Source organism: Podarcis liolepis, assembly GCF_965112155.1.
Source record: "Podarcis liolepis genome assembly, chromosome: 6".
Lineage (NCBI taxonomy): Eukaryota > Metazoa > Chordata > Lepidosauria > Squamata > Lacertidae > Podarcis > Podarcis liolepis.
The window spans coordinates 55,853,452-55,874,322 of NC_139559.1; the positions used below are offsets into that span (position 1 = coordinate 55,853,452).

At 38.5% G+C, this 20,871-nt stretch overlaps 1 protein-coding gene across 1 annotated transcript in view; it reads right to left on the reverse strand.

Annotated features, from left to right (window-relative positions):
• Positions 1-20,871, reverse strand: part of FAF1 (Fas associated factor 1) — a 164,987-nt gene that overhangs the window by 58,624 nt on the left and 85,492 nt on the right. The window contains exons 9-12 of the mRNA XM_083509595.1: positions 12,853-12,948; positions 12,176-12,302; positions 11,371-11,434; positions 8,542-8,623 (exon numbers count right to left, since the gene is read on the reverse strand). Coding sequence (XP_083365721.1) covers positions 8,542-8,623; positions 11,371-11,434; positions 12,176-12,302; positions 12,853-12,948 — 369 coding nt within the window. The remainder of the gene's footprint in view (positions 1-8,541; positions 8,624-11,370; positions 11,435-12,175; positions 12,303-12,852; positions 12,949-20,871) is intronic.

Below are 20,871 nucleotides of genomic sequence, written 5' to 3' on the forward strand. Positions count from 1 at the left end.
GAATAAAGGGTATTAATAATAAAGTATTTAGTCATCAGCCCAAGAACAGACCAGAATGACAGATAATATCGGAACAGAACAAAACAACTTTAATATCCACGTTTTTCATTGTTTGTGGTCAAACTCTTTTTAATTTTAAGTACAAAAGTATGTAAGACTTGTTTTATATTAAATAAAAAATATGTATGGGGTGTTCTGTTGCAGAATAACTATGTGGCCAATAAGGACTCTGTAGTCCTTAATTTGGTACCTTGTGCTAGAGAAAGGTAGCAACTGTGAGAAGACGAGCTCTGCACATGCGAAGGGACAGCTGATTTGCTTGCATTATTGAAAGAAATGGGAAAGCTTGCTTACATATCACAAATGCACGTGACAACATGCATGGACTTCTAAACCAGAGACAAAAACCTAATTAATCAACACCAAATATTATTTTGTGCTAGGGGATGTATGACCCTATTCAAAACAGGCTATTGACCAATTATCTGGACTCAAGATCCACCAACCCACAGGGCTTCCATCTTGCCAGTTTACTGGCCTTTATCTAGCCCACCACTGAGTCCTAGCATCAGCCCAAGGATTGCGCAGCCTCTTGATTTGGCTATTTCAGATAAAAAGAGCTGGGTATCAGGAGCATACTGTTGACATTTCCCCCCAAATAGCCAAATGATTGCTTTCAATGGCTTTATATGGATGATAAACAACATTAGGGACAAGATGGTACCCCATAGCACCCCAAGGCTCAGGGTGCCAACTGAAAATGACCCAACACCTTCAATATCTATCTCACCAAATCAGCTTGGAAGGATACCATGGTGGATGATATCAAAAGCCACTGAGAGAAATAACAGGTTTGCACTCTCCCTGTCCTTTTCCCAATAAAGGGAGTGACCAAGGTCAATTTAGTCCTATAACTAGGCCTAGATCCAGATTGAAATGGGTCAAGATAATCTGTTTCATCCAAGAGGACCTGCAACTGTTGAGACACAACCCTCTCAATCACCTTCCCTAAAAAGGGAGTATTTGTGACCAGGCAGCAGTTGTCACAGACCACTAGGAAAAGCATAGGCTTTTTCAGGTTTCAAGTAACATGTTTGAACGATAATAGTCTTTTGGGAAAGGAATTGCAGTGCTCAGCCAGGATCTGTAGGTGGTACTGAAGACCAAGTTGTTGCTGACTTTATTTGAAATCTTTTGTTTTTAACTTTTGACCTAAATGTTTGCATTTAAAGTGTGGGGTGTTGTTGTATTATACAGTGCATCCACATTGCTAGGCAAGCAGGGCCCAAGCAGACCAGAGTGCAGCAGCCTGCAGTTTAGTGTCCAGGCCCTGAAAGCCAGCGAGCAAACCGGGTTTCCCAGGCCCATGGAGCCTGAGGGAGGCATGGGAAGGAAGGAGAAGAGGGAAAGCCCCATCACACAAGTTGTAGTCCTTGAACAAGGCTTCTGCTGACAGGGCTGCTTAGGTGGATCTTCTCTCTCAAATGTTATTTCTCCGTATCCTATTCAACATTATTTCACACAACCATTTTTAGCTCACATTTAATATCATGAGGTAGAACCAGGCAGCTGATAATTTCAGCACATTTAAAAATCGGAAGTACACAGATGAGTAAATTTGATAACTATCTTGGTGAATCATTATCAGCATCTAGATCTAAAGAAAACATGATGAAGAAAACTCAAAACCAAGCAACAATTTCATCCCCCCCCCAAAAAAACCCCAGTCTAAACCAATTAACCATTTAGGGTCAACCAAAGATTCAGAAACTTTGTAAAATAAGGATAACTAAATCTGTTTTAACTAAGAGCACTGGTTTGCATAAATGTAGCCCTTTGCTTTCCCCTCTGTGGTGATGTAAACACTCTTTTTAAAATATGATGCTACCTCATACTGAGCGAAGTAACCAGGTCCACCTAGACCACTACTCTGCTTGAACTAGCAGCACCTATTCACAGTTTCAGGTAGAAGTATTTTCCAACCCTGCCACCAGAGTCATTTAAGCGGAAACCCCAAGGATTGAACTGGGAATATTCTGCATGCAGAACATGAGTTCAGCTGAAACACAAACACTCAACACACTTTTTACAAAATGTGTGACACCCTTGAGCTGCTTTATAGCATTCAGCCTACATTCATAATCATTTTATGCTTGAAAATTAATGCAGTTTCTTAATGTTTTCATAGTAAAATTTCAACACACTTGCATTGTGATTACCATTTTGACCAGCTTTGTATATGTATCACTTTCATAAAATGCTTTAAGTATTGCAAAATATATTACATGGATATACAGTATATATGAATATTTTTGTTTAACCTATGAAATACACAAAATAAATTTGGATTTTCTGCCTGTGGGCTAGGTTGGATGTGCATATGGATTGAGTTATTCTTATCTGTTCTAACCACTCACCTCCAAGCAATGCGTGTGGCCTCAAACAGATCATGTTGGCCACTGTGTTTATTTCATTAAGTTGAAGTGAAGCATTACAGATGCCAATAGGTAATGTTTCCCTCTATCCACCTCAGGATTTGACTCGTAATTGATTCTCCCATCTGGTATTTGGGTTCAGCAGGAAAGCTTTGAGATTTAATTAATAATTTCAAAGCTTGAGTTCACTTTTGCTGGAGTTGCAATATCATGATATTGGAATATTTTGCATCAGAATATTTGTTAAAAGAGATGCTGGAATTATTAAAGGTACAGTACTTCTTGCTTGCAGTTAAACATTCCAGTATTTTTATTTTGGAAATGTTATCAGACTGTCAGACAGGCCTATTCTTTTAGCAATTAAAACACTGCAAAAGGTAAAGCTGCAAAATCTGAGAACAGTATGGAGCCAGAAATTTTATTGCAACAGCAATAGTGAAACACATTTTTCACAACTGTTTCATCATCAATCAGTGATCACCTTAATATACTTTCGGAACATACAGAAGGTTTGCTGAATTCCAGATTTTGTTACCTGAATGGCTTATGGCACTTGGATGGCAGCAATATGGACCCCATTATGATTATTTGGCTAACCAAATTATGGATACAGAGGATATGATTCTGCTTTGGATGTAAGGAAAACAGAAAAAAATTATAGGAAAATAGGAAAACATTTACAGTATATAATAGTCATATTCAAGTATCTAAAGGGCTGCCACATGGAAGATATTTTTCTCCTGCTCTGGAGGGTAGGACTCAAACCAATGGATTCAAGTTACAAGAAAGGAGTTTCCGCCTAACATCAGGAAGTACTTTCTGACAGTAAGAGCCATTCAACAGTGGAACAGACTCCCTTGGGAGGTTGTGGAGTCTCCTTCCTTGGAGGTTTTTAAGCAGATGTTGGATGGCCATCTGTCAAGGATACCCTAGTTGAGATTCCTGCATTGCAGGGGGTTGGACCAGATGACTCTGGGGGTCCCTTCCAACTCTGAAATTCTACTGTTCTATGATTAATTTTTGATCTTAGATAACCCAGGGACACACTCTTGGCTTCCCAGTAAAATTGTAATAGTGTGTACTTGTGGAAAAATGTTTCAGTTTGTGTTCTTCCTTTTCTGCATAGTTGCTAGAAATTAAGAGGGGGTGCTCTTAATTTGTTCCCAAGGCAAATGCTGAGGGGAATAGATTTCGGATCTGAGAATATGTTGTCTGGGGGACTAAGTGGGGGAAATTAAATAAAATAAAATTTTAAAAGGCCAATTGAGAGTTAGCTTGCTCAGTGGACATTAAATGCGGTTGGCAAGAAAGCTGGTGGGAATAGAGTATCCTGGAGGGAGATAGTGAACAAAATAGTGTTACAGGGTCCCACTTGTATAACTGTGTTCATAAATCCAGGCAGTGCCGTAATCAATTTCATCTGCTGGAAGATCCTTTTGCCAAAAGCATTTATAAAGAATGTAAAGGTTCAATCTGAATTCGGTAACTAACCAGCCTGAAGCTGAATCCCAACATGGAAACATTGTGGGTGAGTGTTCTCAGGTTTGGGGATGAGGTTGCACTACCCCCTAAAGGAGCAGGTATGCAGTTTAGGGATACTCTTTGATCTACCATTGCCACTCGAGGCCCAGATGGCCTCAGTGTCCCAAAGTTCACGTTGCCAGCATTGCTGGTTCATTGGCTGCAATTCCTTGTGGACAGAGATAGCTTAGCTATGGTGATTTATGTTCTGGGTAACCTCCTGGCTAGATTATGTGTGGCTGCCATGAGATGCCCTAGAAGCATCAGTCAGTGCGGAGCTTAGCTGCTAGAATTTTGACGAGTACAGCAAGAGTCATTCAATATTGCTGCTATTTTGAATTATCTACACTAGCTGCTTGTTTGCTTTAGAGCCCAGTTTCGAGTGCTGGTGCTTCCTTTTAAAGCCATAAATGGTTTGGACCTGAAGGTGTTCCTCTTTCTCTACTAGCCTATCCCTGTTTTCGGATCTTCTGGAGAGGCTCTGTTCCAAGTACCCTATTAAGCAGAAGTATGTTAAGCTTCCACAGAGGACACATTTTTTTTTCTGTGGTGGTACCCAACCTTGGAATGCTATCTGTAAAGAGGCACACCTAGCACTGAAATTACAATATTCTTGGCACCAATAGATCTTCCTATCTACTCTTGCATCTTTGAACCTGGCAGTAGCATATGGAAGGCATGCACATGTATAAGAAATGTGAAAAGATAACTCATATATATTAGCCATAACTTACAGATCATTTAAAGGTGGATTTAGTTAAATTCATGTTTGAATTAGTACACCTACAGTATTCTATAACATACCAAAAATAAACTAGGGAAAAATAAACTTAGTTCATGTGTGTGTGTGTGTTTTAAAGAACTATATAGGTATCACTAAGACTTCTAACATGAATTTCTTTTCAGTAACTTTTAGTAAATTTTCAAATTTCCATTATAGCCATCTATTCAACAACTTTCCTCCCTACCCTTCCAAGGTTCTTTTAATTTGTCCACCATTCCTGCATAATTTTGTAAATCCATATAATTCCCATCTTACATACCTATTAAATATATTATACTGTTGAATTTATCTTAATACTGACACCGTTTTCAATTGTACACAATTATTTTCAGCAAAAATTTCCCACTCCTCTTTAAATACCTGTTCTTCTTGCTCTCTTTTTCTACTTGTTAGACCTGCTAACTCTGCATATTCTATCATCTTAAGTTGCCAATACGCCTTGCTATGGACCTCCCTCACCTGCCATTTTTGAGCTAACAAGATCTGAGCCGTTGCATACATTAAAAAGTTTTTCTGACGCTTGGGTACCTCTGTCTGAACCATTCCTAACAGGAATGCCTCTGTTTTTTGGGGAATGTTGTTTTAAACTTTTTAAAAAATCTCATTATATATCATTTCCCAATATTCTTTAACTTTTTTGCATGCCCACCACATATGGAAAAAGTTCCTTTCATTTCTTTACATTTCCAACACAAATCCGATTCCGCTTATACATCTTAGCCAGTGTTCGAGGTGCATTTTCAGGCAGGGAATTTCATTAGTGTGAGCAGATTCTGAGCTCTGGGAGAAGTACTATGCCTAATATTTCAGATTAAAGCTGCAGAGAGGAAGGAAAGGAGGATCTTTTTATGCCTTCCCACTTCCAATCACTCTCTGGAAAAGAAAGCCTCTTAAGAAAATTGGGGGGTGGGCAGGGGAAAGACTAGACCATGTGAAAAATGAACATAATATTTTAGCTGCAGTTCATTTGTTTTAAGCCTTGTATTCTTGTTATAAGACAAAAAATTCAGTGGTTGCGCCCATGACCTAGGTTTAAGGTGCCATTTAGCTTCTAGCTTTCATATGTCAGTTTCTAACACTGATCTTAGTTAATCTACTCGGGGTTAGATACCATCTATGAATCATTTTCATGTATTCTCTTTCAATATGTAGCATGCAGTAAATTTCAGATCTTTCTTCCAGAGTTTCTTCCAGAGGTTTAGTTCTATATTATAGGTAAAGGTAAAGGGACCCCTGACCATTAGGTCCAATCGTGGCCGACTCTGGGGTTGCGGCGTTCATCTCGCTTTATTGGCCGAGGGAGCCGGCATATAGCTTCTGGGTCATGTGGCCAGCATGACTAAGCCGCTTCTGGCAAACCAGAGCAGCGCACGGAAACGCCGTTTTACCTTCCTGCCAGAGCGGTACCTATTTATCTACTTGCACTTTGAGGTGCTTTCGAACTGCTAGGTTGGCAGGAGCAGGGACCAAGCAACGGGAGCTCACCCCGTCGCGGGGATTCGAACCGCTGACCTTCTGATCGGCAAGTCCTAGGCCCTGTGGTTTAACCCACAGCGCCACCCGCGTCTCAACGTTCTATATTATACCCTATATCAATTGCCCAGTGGGTCACCGAGGCTTTAACCAGCTTGTCTTTTGTTTCCCATTCCAATAATTGCTTATACATTTTAGACAATAATTTTTCATTATTCTGCAATAACTCTCTTTCAAATTGTGAGCTTTTCTCCAAAATTCCATTTTTCTTATCTAGTTTAAACATATCATATAATTCAGGGGCCAGCAAACTTGTTCAGCAGGTCCACTGTCCCTCAGAACTTGTGGGGGGCCTGACTATATTTTGAAAAAATAATAATGAACGAATTCCTATGCCCCACAAATAACCCAGAGGTACATTTTAAATAAAAGCACACATTCTGCTCATGTAAAAACACCAGGCAGGCCCCACAAATAACCCAGAGATGCATTTTAAATAAAAGGACACATTCTACTCATGTAAAAACACGCTGATTCCTGGACCATCTGTGGGCTGGATTTAGAAGTTGATTGGGCTGGATCCGGCCCTCAGGCCTTAGTTTACCTACCCATGATATAACTGATAATACTGTAACTAATCAGTAACTTGGCTCTGCTTCTAGCATGAATGTTAGGAAGGATAAATTATGAGAGAGTCACAATATGTATGCAGGAGAAGACGATCTTTTTGAAATTGGGAAATAACACATTTTCAGTAACTATCTTTAAAAAAAGAGATCACAATGTCTCTTCATCAATAAATAAATAAATAAGCAAGCTACTACGTGTATACCAAGTACATAAGAAAAGTACAATTTCTGATAACCAGAACCTTTCATTAACTTTCTATTTTATTCATATATAGAGAGAGAGAGAGAGAGAGAGAGAGTTTATCCTTATTCATATTCACAAAAACTGCTAGATGTTTTCCTCACAAAGGATAAACAAAGTACAAAGAAACTAGTTCTTGCTCTGGAGCTGAAGCTGAGTTTTTACAGAACACCTTCTGCTCAGACAACTTAAAATTCCCCAAGAAAAAGGACAAGGTCTACACACACTCTTGGCTGTAAAGTGCTCTCAAATTAAATCAGTTTGAAGTGGTTTTCATTAAGATGGATTGAGTGTGGCATCGTGAGAAACACTTTATAAAATGTAGTGTTTTACTTAGTGATTAACTATATACCAGTTGATGAAGCTCCCTAAATCCTTCGTAATCCGACCACTCCAATAAACATTTAATGAGCATATAAATTCAAAAAGCCTAGCAGAGGATTTAAACCTTCAATCTTGTTTTTATTTACTCTTCCAACTCAATTTCTCACTTCAAGTTAAGAATGCTATTGCTTCAAGCTTGTCTGTTGCCCTGGTAAAATTAAGTGCCCTCTGCAGCTCAGTTTAGAACACATGGTTTCAGATTTCAATTATTTTAGAAGTAAAGTATATATTTTAGAAATTGTATTTAAAAAAAACATTACTACTTCCTAATAACTACTCTTAAGGAAATCCTCCCATTAGGAAATGAATGAAATTAGGAAATAATGTAAAATTGTAAGAGAGTTTGATCCTTTTAAACTTGTTATTCAGTTACTTGATACACTGGTCTGGTTCAAGTGTCTCTGTGGTTTAATGCGAACAAAAAAGTCCCCACTTCACTGCTCTTCCACTCCTGCTGGAGCATATTGGGAGCGACTACCCACAAGCCTTGGCTTCTTATGTCATTTGAATCCAAGCTTGTGGTTTGTTTTTCTAACAACTCACCCTTATTGCCCATAGCAAAGGCATTGTATCCAATACTGCTGCTTCACCTGAGCAGCAGACTTCCAGTTGTGCAATGGATGTTCCCCCTCCTCTCACTCGTGCATCATCAAAATCTACTCCAGAGACCCTCCAGAGCAGATTTTGGGTATGTGTGGGGAAAGGCGGAAGGCCCTGATCATGCAATCAGAACTCCACTGACATAGTATCAGATACAACACTTGTGTTGTTCTTGGCTTGCCACTTGTAGTTTGAGGAAAATAACCACTAGGGCTCAAACAACATGACAAGCCAAGGTTTATGATTCGCCGCTTCCAGCGTGGCATAGTCGGAAGTAGGGGCGAAAGTAAAGTAGGGATGTCTGACCAGAATGCGTTGCTGCTTGTTCATGTTAAGCCACAGTTAAACATTAACTATGCTTCAATGTGACATGCAAACAAAACCAATTTTGGAACTAACTACTGCAATAGTTAATCAGTGTAGGAAGTGGCCAGAAAGGCATTTTAGACAGTATAGTATTAAAAATGTACTTACATCTCTGGCTTTTCCATAGAAAGCCTCTTGAAAAGCAGCCTCTAATGATCCAATAAAAAACACTGGATGGCAGTCACCATATCTGTGTGAATACCAAAATGTTTCAATTAAAAAAAACATTTTTAAAAAATTTAAATGGGTTCCAGCACTTTAAGATATTATTATTATTATTATTATTATTATTATTATTATTATTATTATTATTATTAATATTATTTTACAAAAACACAGAATAACTACATTTTCTAGGAAGCAATATTTAAAACATTTTATTTGCATTCAACACTTCAGGTCAACACACCACAATATATTTCAGGCATATACACATTTTTCATTTCTATATAGATAAAATTGTTATCTATCAAACTGAGAGCTACCAGGGCCAGAAATGCAACTCTGAGATAAAGAAGACTGACACTGAGAGCAGTCTCAAGCAAATGACTTTGGCATGCCTGAAATGTAAACGTTATCAATCTTATACTTAGTGTAAAACTTTAAGTTAAGTGATAGAATGCCAGCAATAAAAAAAATGATGCCACAAAAATCAATTTCTGTTCTTATTTGTTCATTTGTCTTCCAAGGGACAATGGGAAGACCTTCGCAGGAACAGGCCAGTGTTGGCAGCATAAACAGAAACTTATAGAGGAAGGGAGGGAGGGGTTTCTAAATGACACAAATGGAGAGCTGCTCTCCATGAGGCATTTGCAGAGGTTTGCCCTTTGCTTGTTACCCAAAATAGCAGATAGCATAAGTACTTCCTGCCACACCTCTGACCATATGAAGTTGCTCAGAATAACAAAGCTTCAAAATCAAAACTCACAAGTTTGAGCCACTAAAGTTCCCATGGTAGAGCTAACTGCACGAAACTGCATTAGCTACAAGAACAATTTGTAGAGTAAATAGTATTGTCTCCTCACCTTCCGTAACTGCATTAAGTTTATTCATAGCCATGCGACCCAGCCTCAGCTAACTACATTTCCTTCCCTTTCTTCCTAATCTGGAATCGGATGGAAAAATATCCTCAACAGGATGTTAAACTATTCCACTGCTCACTGAAAGCAGAGAAATTCAAAAGGTAAAATAAGACTTGTCCTTTTGAAGGTAGCTGGGCAATAGGAATATCGAAGAGAAGAGTGCAGAAATGGAAAACTTGATCCTACAGGCAGCTGGATCCTACTCCAAAACCACCCTCTGAAATGCCTTCCACTAAAACCAACACTGTCAGTCTTGTAATGGCTGCTGGAGATAGGCACCTAAGAACAGTTCTCAAAAGCTGAGCTGCGTGGCTTAGGAAGCTGCCTTATGTGGAATGATACCATGGACTGGCAGTGGCTCTCTGAGGTTTCATTCCCATCTGTACCTGGAGATGCACAATACACATCAAGAGGCTTAGTTTGGTCAGGATCGAGTATACGCTTTCAGAGTTAACACAAAATACATTACTTCTGGTAAATGAGCCACCATAACTGCTAGAGCAGGCACCCCCAAACTCGGCCCTCTAGTGGGACTATAACTCCCATCATCCCTAGCTAACAGGACCAGTGGTCAGAGATGATGGGAATTGTAGTCCCAAAACATCTGGAGAGCCAAGTTTGGGGGTGCCTGCACTAGACAGTCGTGAAAATTTGTATCTCAGGCTTTTTAGACTCGTCTACCCATGTACTATCTGAAACCAAAGGGGTGAATTAGTTGCCAGACGTGATTCCCCACCCCCAGCTCTCCTACCCCACTGGGAGAGTCACACCTCCTTGTGCAGATTGCCATAATAGGGAAACAGGACATTAGAAAGAATATGAGTGCACCGACCCTACATTCAAACCATGCACATTTGGGAATCTTTCTCCTGCATAAGATTGTGGCCTGTCCATGGGGCATACAGAGGTCTGAGTATACCTAGCTCTAGATCACTGTTCCCTTTAGTCTTTCATTTTTCTGAAATATATCCATTCAGCCATTCCATACCACACACATAAACTTATTAGATAACCTTTTTTTAAAAAACCCCATGGTGTATTACTTTATTTATTTATTTATATCTATTTATTTATTAAATTTGCAAAGCACCCTATACCCGCAGGTTTCAGGGCAGTTCACAGGATAAAAATCGGAATATAAAACCACATAAAAAATACATAACCAAAATAAAAACAGAAAGAACCCAGTAGCACACACACCCCTCAAAAAAACCCCCACATTTTTAAAGGGCATAGGTCGGATGTCAATCAACCAAAGGCCTGGTTAAAAAGGAATGTTTTTCCCTGATGGCTAAACATATATAATGAAGGCGCCAGGCAAACCTCCCCGGGGAGAGCATTGCACAGACAGGGAGCAACTGCAGAAAAGGCACATTCTGGACCTCTTGTGGAGGAGGCGCGTGAAGAAGGACCTCAGGTTCATATGGAAAGAGGCGGTCCTTGAGGTATTGCGAAAAAATACATATTGGAAACGTCAAAAGAATCTCACAATCGTGTGTTATGAATTTAATGTTTCAATAATTCCATCCTGAATGAGAGCTCTCTGCTGCAAAAAAACCCACTGCAGGCTGTCTTATGGTTTAGAGTAGCTGCGAACTTAGGAAGAGTATGCAAAGGAAAAGTGTGTGGCTGGATATTTAGAGAAGCTAAATGGTTTACAGTTGGGAGGCTCAATGTGGAGAAGCAGGTCGCTTTTTAAGTTTAAAAATAAATTTCCTAAAGAAATCTATCGACTTTGGGATTCAAATATCATAAGATTCTTATCACTACCACATTTTTCCTAAATGCTTTGTAAAAATATAAGTCACATTCATGAACCATAGATGCAGAAATTATGCACAATTACAAGTCTAACCTTGAAGAAAATTCTGCTGTGAATTGTAGTAAGGCATCTCCTTCATTTTCAGCATTTTCTGGCACTAAAAGAAAGGAAAATAGTACATAGTATAGTACAGTATAGTACAGTACAGTACAGTACAGTATAGTATAATTATCCGTAGAATAGTATTCATATTATATTTTTTGAAAACATTGCCTTTACTATTTTCTTTAATTGTACATATGCATTATTCAAATAACTTTTAATAACCCTTAATGAAGAGAACAGTAATAATATGGCCCTTTGGGCATATGGAATTTGTGACCAGTTCTAGGAAGATGAAGATGATAAAAACGTATCGGTTTTTGCATATGACAGTATTATTATTGTAACAATAAAATTAGAATCTTATAAGCCATCTTATAACTGTTGTTATACTATATTTCAATGTTTTTTCTTTGAAATATTTTACACAAGTATTTGTATAGCTTTTGTTCCAGTTCTAGAATAACAATAAATCTTAGTAATATTTCAAAGAAAAAACATTGAAATATAGTAGGCTAGTAGATACAGCCCAGAAGTTTTAAGTCTAAGAGAATTGATTTCTGGAGGCCTGAATCCAGAATTCATTTATACAGTCTTAATTTCTCAGGTCTCCCTTTTTAAGTCAGCTTTCTTAAAGAGTTTATCACTGGATATTGAAATACATTTCTTGGAATATATCTCCAAGAAAACTATCTGGTGGAACCAAAAGGAACCAAAGTTTGCTTTCTTTCCTATTGCTCAACTGTTGTCAGTACAATGTTACACTATTCACAGCATGAAGGATTGCATTACTTACTCATTGGAGATTTCCTCAATGCAGATGACGCCATTCCAAACATCTCTCCATCATCCACTCCAAATTCTGTGGCATCTTCAAAGTCATCTCCATCACTGTCACTAACCATATGTACATCTGTGCATTGCTAATTTAGTAAAAGCCATAGTTAAGAATAATGCAGAACAGATTTATATTTATAATATAATACTGTTTCAATATTAGTAGTTTCCCATATACAACTATAAAGGCCATCCTGTTTGAAATTAAGAACCTTGGAGGAAATTCCCTATATATTTTGGCTTGAGAAAACTATTTTGTATAAATAGGATTGTAAATAGTGGATGTGTTCATACAACATGATAGACTGTGGTTTGTTGTGATGGCATGAGCCTAGTCTTCCCCTAGCTTTGTTGACTACCTCCTTCAACCTAGCCAGGGAGAGTTTTCACTTCCATACTTTACTTAATGAATTGCAGCTTGTCTTGTGATCCAAGCTCATCAAACCATGGTTAATTTTAGCTATGGCTTGTTTGAAACAATCCGATTTCAGCACAGATTAGGCTATAGTAGAGTCAAATTGAGTTTTCTGGGCAGTAACCGGAATACAAATGTGGCTTTCAGCATAGCTTGAAGGAGTGTCTGAATATCATATTTTGTGTGTGAAAAGGAAGAGGGAGGAAGGAGGTTGTGTTTACCTCTTCTGACTGTTCTCTGGTTTGTGCTGGTGAGGATCTTCTTCCAACTGTAAGTCGGTGGCAAGGATAAGAGACTCCTGATGCTGCTAGGGTCACCTAAAACACAGGATACATTGCTGCATCAACTATCAGATTTGGATACACATGTTTCTTTCAGTGACTAAAACCAAACTACAGTAGACTTGAGCGAGCTGGAATAAAAAAATTAAAGATTGGAAAATTTAGAATTTACCCACAAGGAACGTTGTTATACAAAAAAAAAAAAAAAAAAAGGTTATACAAAAAAAAAAGCTAGAAAAAAGGGTGCAATACTTGAGATCATTCCACAATATCCTTTCTTGACAAGATTTATTTTCAATACCAGTATATCATTTCATTTCAATCCTCAAACTTCTACATCACGGCAAACACTTAAAGCTACCTCATTATTGCTGTATAGCTGGTCGGCACTAAGCTCATGCACTTGACAAACTGGGAATCATTTACATTTCTCTTAACTAGTAGTGGACAGGCAATGGGTAGGAAGAGGCTCTTACCACAGTTGTGGTGACTGAAGAAAGAAAACAAGGCAGCTCAAACACCATCCAGATAAGGAGCCAAGATAGCACTGAAGACAACAGATGGTTGGAGTCAAAGTACAAAGCAGGTGACTGAGTAGGAGTGGGCAGTTCCCATTATTATGGTAATTTGAATCAGTTTTAGACCTCAGATTCCCAAAATCATTAATGGAGAGTCTATCTAGAAGAAGTCAGACTATGAAAACTAAGCCAACTTGGAAGAGGCCTAAGTTATCGAGAGGGCGTGAGGAATTGATAAAGGGCTCTCACAAGAGTAAGAACACTTAGAAGCTGTGACAACATATTTCTTCCCTTAACACAGACTATAGAGGTTTCCTTTGTTAAGGAAACATGTCATATGGATAAAGGACCAAAGGGTAACTCAGTTGTGCATCTCAGTTTGTGAATATGGCCAGATCTCAGAAAGTAGAGACTACTTTGCTATATTTTGTGCACTAAAAGGTTAAGGCAGTATTGAAAAATATGCATGTTACATTTAAATTGTCCAATAGTTGAGAATTTTAAAATCTTTATTCGCTTTAGAAGAATAACAACAGAGTTACATCTACATTTCTCCCCCGCTCCATCAACTGACACAGAGCCTTGATTAATAAGCAGCTATGCAAACATGTCCTTGCAGGGTAAAAATACACATATTGTCAAAACTGAATAAACAGTAGCTGATGTGTATTTTCTATAACAATTTAAAATGTATTGGCTAAATGTCTGTATTTTTAAAAAATGTGAAGGAAGTTCTACTTTCCAAGTTACTGTAATGGCTAAAAAAGTCTTATCCAAAGCCTAGCAAGTATGCTAGAAATACTCTTATTTATTTTTATCCTCAAGTCAGGGTGTTTTTAATCACTTATGTGCTAGAATTCATAAAAGCCTTAATTTGCTTCAGGTTAAAGCAAGCTGATTAAGTGTGCTAGCTAACCAAGTGAGTGTTGACCTGCCTGGACTAGCCTGCTGCCACATTCTTGTAGCAAGGTTAAATAGCAGTTTAGTCACAATTTTAAAATCACAGAGTTAAAAGGAAATGACTCTTTTGGAATAAATGAAATATTAAAGCAGACATTCAGGTCAAGCTCAATTATCAGTGAAACTCTTTCATACATAAAACAGAATCTACGCTTGCCTTTGTAATGCTGGCACTGCCATTTTATATCACATGCTTCATTCAGTATTGAACATAGTAGTGGGGAGGGGGAGTAACATCTGTTTATATACCTAAGCTCTCACTAAGGAGCGCACTAAAGGAAAGGTGACTAATGCCAAATAGAGGTTTGGTGGTAGCAAACTAACTAGATCCAAGGGTCTCATGATAGATGGCTTCCTCCCAATTAAAGCTGGATAAATGGGTTAGAATATTAGGTAAGGAAAGTCAGACATTGAGAACATGATGCTGGCCGTTTGCTTTCTCATGTTCAATAATATTAAGACATAGCTCAGGGTGGGATTTTATATAGCTCAAAATCAATGAGAGGTTTTCTTATCTAGCTAAGCATGTTGTAGAATTGGACGTGAGAAGGCCACCATACTGGTCTCTTAGGGGGAAATAATAATAAATATTCTGTGCTAAAACTAGATGCAAGATGGAAAAACAGGCTGCTGAAGAGGCCAGGGGCCATCTTGGCTGAGAGTCCTGGAAGAACTGCTCCCTGCCTTGCTGGCCTTTTCCCACTTAGCCTTTGAGGGCAGGACCCTGACTGACTCCAGCTACAAAAGCTAAGGCTGCTGAAGAAGTGAGATGCCATCTTAGCTGTCTCTTAGTGCAGACCCAGGTCATCAAGTCTGAGCTCCACAACCACCATCAACCATCATTGGCAGGATTGGCAGCAATAGCAGCAGATATGCTCTATGCTCAACATTTTATTCTCTTTTTACTTTACCTTTTATATTAGACTTCCTTCAGCAATGTTTTCTATATAAACATGGTGGGGGAGATATGCCAAGCCAAAGTGAACAAGAATATTAATAGGTCTGTGCTGTTAAATTCTTAAAGCTAGCAAACAGATCTGGGTTTCTATGCTGGCATGACTAAAGGCAGCCATTAACTCTTGGCACTCAAAAAAGCATGAAATTTCACTGAAATTATTTCAAAATTAACAAAAACATTTTGGGTTTATTCTTAAACCCACCAGTAAAACTAGCACAACTAACAACCAATTAGTTTTATCTTTTCACGGGAAATGAACTATTTTCCTTTTGTATACAACACATAATATGTCAGGCATTAAATCTTTTTTTAAAAAAATTAAACACTAACTGGATGGTGGAAAAAAATCACAAGGGTGGAGTGTGTTCACGTTCCACTAGCACCAATGCTTACTTTATCCCTTCATAAAGTGCTGCTGAGATAATTACTGCTGACAGATTTATTCAAGGTTCATTTCACTTTTTCTCTAGGTTTTTTTCTAGTTAGAAGTGCAGCAGAGCCCATGGGAAGATCCACCCCTCACACCTGTTAAGTTTCTTCATGTTACTAGGGCCAGTTTAGACATGTCACTTTGAATTAGCATTGTACAAGGGCACTAAGTGTGACAATTACTTATCACAGGTTTAACCTTGGAAGGGAAGAGAGGAGGGGAGGAGAAAAGTTTCTAATTCAAGTCCGAGAACAGTGTCCGAATACGTAATTTAAGCCCTTTAATACAGGTTGCATGAAATTCATTCCAAGACTCATAAAAAGGTTCCCATGGTAGGTTTCCAAACAAGGATGCAGATTACTCTAAAGGGCACATCTACAGTTACAATGTATTTGATTTTAGAAAAATAAAATTTAGAAAGGAAAATATTTTCACTGAAGACAATGGCCTGCTGATGAAAACTTAAGAAAACATTGATAGCTGCTCTTTTTATTTTTCCTTGAAGTTTTCCTTCCTGTATTCTGTAGTCACATACACTAAACTCCAAACTCAAGCCATGCTTGGGGTCTGTATGTGCACCTGATAAAGGAGAATCCCTCTTTGAGGTCTGCTGTTATGAAAGTGTCAGGAGTTTTTTCAATTTCAGCTTCTTCAAGGCACCAGCATGCATATTAGTAAAACAAAAGACTAAATCAACTCATAGTAAGACGATTAAGTATGCAGATTCTTCAACTTTTTGAAAGGGTAACAATGAAATCCAAAGCATGTTTAGTGAATAGTAAATTCTGCTAAGCTGAATAGAACTTGCTCCCAAGGTAAGTGTGTATAGGATTGCAGTCTAAGTATTGTTTTAGAAAAAGCAATAGCTACTGCAGACACTGTAGAAGACTAACAAGAAGATTTATCCCTACCTCTTCAATTTGCAAGTGCCATTTGAAACACGCCCTTCAAAATCCCTTCAGACAGTCATTTACAGTGGTACCTCTGGTTAAGAACTTAATTTGTTCCGGAGGTCGATTCTTAACCTGAAACTGTTCTTAATCTGAGGTACCACGTTAGCTAATGGGGCCTCCCACTGCTGGTGCTGCGCCGCCGCACAATTTCTGTTCTCATCCTGAGGTAAAGTTCTTAACCTGAGGTACTACTTCCGGGTTAGCGGAGTCTGTAACCTGAAGCATTTGTAACCCGAAGTATTTGCAGCCCAAGGTACCACTGTATATACATCATTATATATGCAATAATCATAGGAGTACTCATAAGAGAGAAGCAAATGTCAGGACAACATTACAGTGAGATGACAGTACACAGTGCGGTGTATTTTTTGTCTATGGACTCCAATAAAGCTGCGTGTGTGAGAGATGACAAGTAGATGGTCAAACATGGGATACAGTGTACAGTGTCACAGAGCTGTCAGGCAATCACAGGTCATCCACAGGGCAGGAAGAACATGAGGCATGAAATGCAATTTCTAGCCTCTCACTCTGGATCCCTCCCAAGCAGATGAAGGCTATGTTGAAGGGGTGGACTCCTCCTCTTGGCCTGTCAGACCCATTGCTCAGCAACGTGCAGGACTCTCCTAGAGCAAGGTGTCAGAGAGGGAGGAGCATCAGCAGGACTGGGACTGTCCTGCTGGGTAGCAAAGGCAACTTCTGACTCCTCCCTATCTGAATCTGTATTTACACTGTGAATCTCCGCCTCTAGCCCTGTCCTGGAAGGGTCTCCTTCTTCTGATCACCCTTGATCGCTCAAAACTCTTGCTTCTAGCACCTCCCAGCTTATCCCTTTCCCAGACTGCTCCTCAGTGTCCCACCACCACAATCCAGGGTCCTAGTCATCTTCTTCCATGTCCTTCCTGCGGGGTTCTTGCGCAGTTGGCGCCTACCACTCTTCCTCATCCAGCTAGTCCCTGACATACATGTCTGTCATAATCACAGACCTTTTCTTAACATGGTTGTGAACTGCCCTGAGATCTGTGGATGAAGGATGTTATACAAATTTTAACATCCTTTAAGCCTTACATAGTTATTGACCTGGACTGGGAGATGAGGGAGGAGAGTTTGGCCAGTTTCCATACTTTAGGAGTGGATGTGGTGAGCAGTGCTAGAAAAAGTACTGGAGCTTTATATCTTTCCCCCACCTTGTCTATCAAATTGACAGGTTTTCAGCTAATTACTTAAAAACACCTCAGGGAATATTTTGTTTAATGAGGGGGGGGGGTCTTTAAAAGTTAAAAATCCCCTGCCATAAATAAATGCACAACTACATACGATATTTGGAAGCTGAGGGAAAATACAAACTTAAGAATGGAACATGAAGAGGTATCATCTGCCATGAGGCTAATCATGGCTCACAAGTTATTTCGTTTTCACAAATACTTTCTTCCTCTTGGGCATTCTCCCCCTCTCAACCCAGGCCAACTGAAAGCATTCTGAATTATGCCTTAATATGTCTAGTTCAGGCAGAGAAAATACTTTCCCATCATATTGATCTTAATGTGCTCTGACAAAGCAACAGTACATTAACTTCATGTTTGCCACAACCTGCACTCTGCAATTTAGCAAATGCCCTTTACTCAGAGGCTAGCAACAACACATTTCCCAATTTTCCAGTTTCTTCAGCATTATTTCCTCTTATAACACAGCAGTTAAAACATATCAATGAAAAATAGCTCACATTGTTTTGTTACGTAATTCATACACCTGTGAAAAGGAAGCTCTCTGATCCAAAATACATGTAAATTGCCTAAAGCAAATGAATAAACCAAAACCTCCAAAAGCAGCACTGCAATTCAGAAAAACTGCTTAATAAAAATAACTGAATCACAGCATGGTGCTAGATTGAGAAAATCATAAACTTAACTCTTCAGGTATTCCCCAACAGATCATGAATCATCTGTAACAGAAATTGTCATATTTATAGCAGTGTGACTCACAGCATATGAGGTTTCTTTTATAGATGAAGGGTAGAATTTTATCAACTTTCACAGTCTAACATATAGCTAAATTTGTGCTTCATAAACCACGTAAAGCTGTAGAGCTTTCACATAAACCGCATGAAAGTACGGCTGGATAAAAGGTGACAGTTTTACTCAATCTGCTGTTTCTGATAACAATTGTAGAAGAAATTCCTGTAGTCATGTTTCATTTAAAAGGCACCCGTTGCACAGGGCCAGTCCCAGCTTACAGAATCATACTAACATTTAATTATCTTAGGACCCAAACTTCCATGGCATAGATTAAGGGTCCTGGGGTACTAGATCTCTCTGTCAAGTCTACCCTGCAGCTTCAACATTATTGAGAAAGATGATGATGATAAAAACCACCTATTTCAGCATCAGCTGAATTTTATTCAATGGTGATGATTTTATGTAATGATAGCAATACACTTTGAGCTTTTATAGAGCACAAGAGAAAAGAGGATTTGTAATCTATAATCTGACACAAGAAGACAGAGGAAGAGGAAGAAAGGAAGTCTGAAGTAAATGGGGAAATAATATAGGGTGGTAGTCAACTAAGTTTAACTTAAGAGTAGACCTATTGAAATTAATGAGCATGACAAAGTTTGTTCCATTAATTTCAGTGGAGCTATTATGAATAAAACTAAGTTGATTATTTCAAAATAAAAAAAATCCTTCCAGTAGCACCTTAAAGACCAACTAAGTTAGTTCTTGGTATGAGCTTTCGTGTGCATGCACACTTCTTCAGATACACAAGTGTGCATGCACACGAAAGCTCATACCAAGAACTAACTTAGTTGGTCTTTAAGGTGCTACTGGAAAGAATTTTTTTATTTTGACTATGGCAGACCAACACGGCTACCTATCTACTACTTGATTATTTCAGTTACTCATACTTAGAGCTTAGTGACAGAAGGACGTGGGAACTTGACAGTTTTGTCCTAATAATAAAATAGGTAACACAATATAAGGTAGCAGGTTTTTTACTGCTTACTGCACTCTGCTTACCCAAAGCAAAAAACTCTAGAATCTTGAATCTACTTTGTATTCACAAAGATTATCAACCAACCACTTGGCATGACAATGGTCTGTGGTGGGATGCCATTTATCTCACTGCATTAGAAAACCAGGGATGGCAAACAAAAGAATGGCTGGATATTTTTTCAGTGCTATATAATTCCTTGGCAAACTCCAAGCAGTTGTGTTACCAACTGATGGATCCAACAAATTATTCCAACTCTAATGGGCTTTCTGGGGTCCATTTTTTTCTTCATGATATAATTATTCATGAAACTAGCCTCAAACATAATGAGATTTTTGCACTGTTGGCCTGCCAAAACGCATGGAGCTAGTGGCTTTTTGTAAACAAAAATGTATGGCAACAGGTAATTTGCCCCACATTCATTTTGTTTTACATAAAGGTCCTTAACCCTTCAAAATGCATATTCTACTAAAATGACTAAAAGCATCTACACGTAAAGATCACTACGCCTTGCATGATAGCTACCCATTGCCAATATTATAAAGGTTAAAATATGCCAGTTGGTCAAAATAGCTCTTTTAATATTCAGAGCGGTCTAGGGTTTTTTCTAGACATCAAATAAAAAATGCATTAGTTTTATAATTGTACAAGACTGTGTGTAAAGTTTTCCTAATTTAGTAAACCAACATTTCAGCAACAATAAACATTATTTCTTACAATATCTTTGCTCTCTACCTTACATCAAGTTAATAAGTTTCCTCAACTACTATATCCTGCTTATGATCATCTCCCCAAATTATTTCTTTTGTTTTACTTATTTAACAACATAGGGCATCAACACTTTAAACACTTTAAATTGAGATGAAAGCAACAGAAATACGGTGCCTTTCCATCATCACAGCAAGTTACTGTATAGAGATTCTGTTTTTCAACGTAATGTCCTGACATGACTAATGTGTCAGGACATTAGTCATGGAAGGCCAGTCCATGAACTATTAAGTACTTATGGACAAGAGATTTCTGCTTTAGGTGATACAAAAATAATACTGATGGGTTCTCTTAAAGAAACCAGAAATCAATGGCCTATTGAACTGTTCCCTTCTTTTTACGCTTCAGAGACTTTAGTACAACCCAATGTATCTCCAAACAATCCTG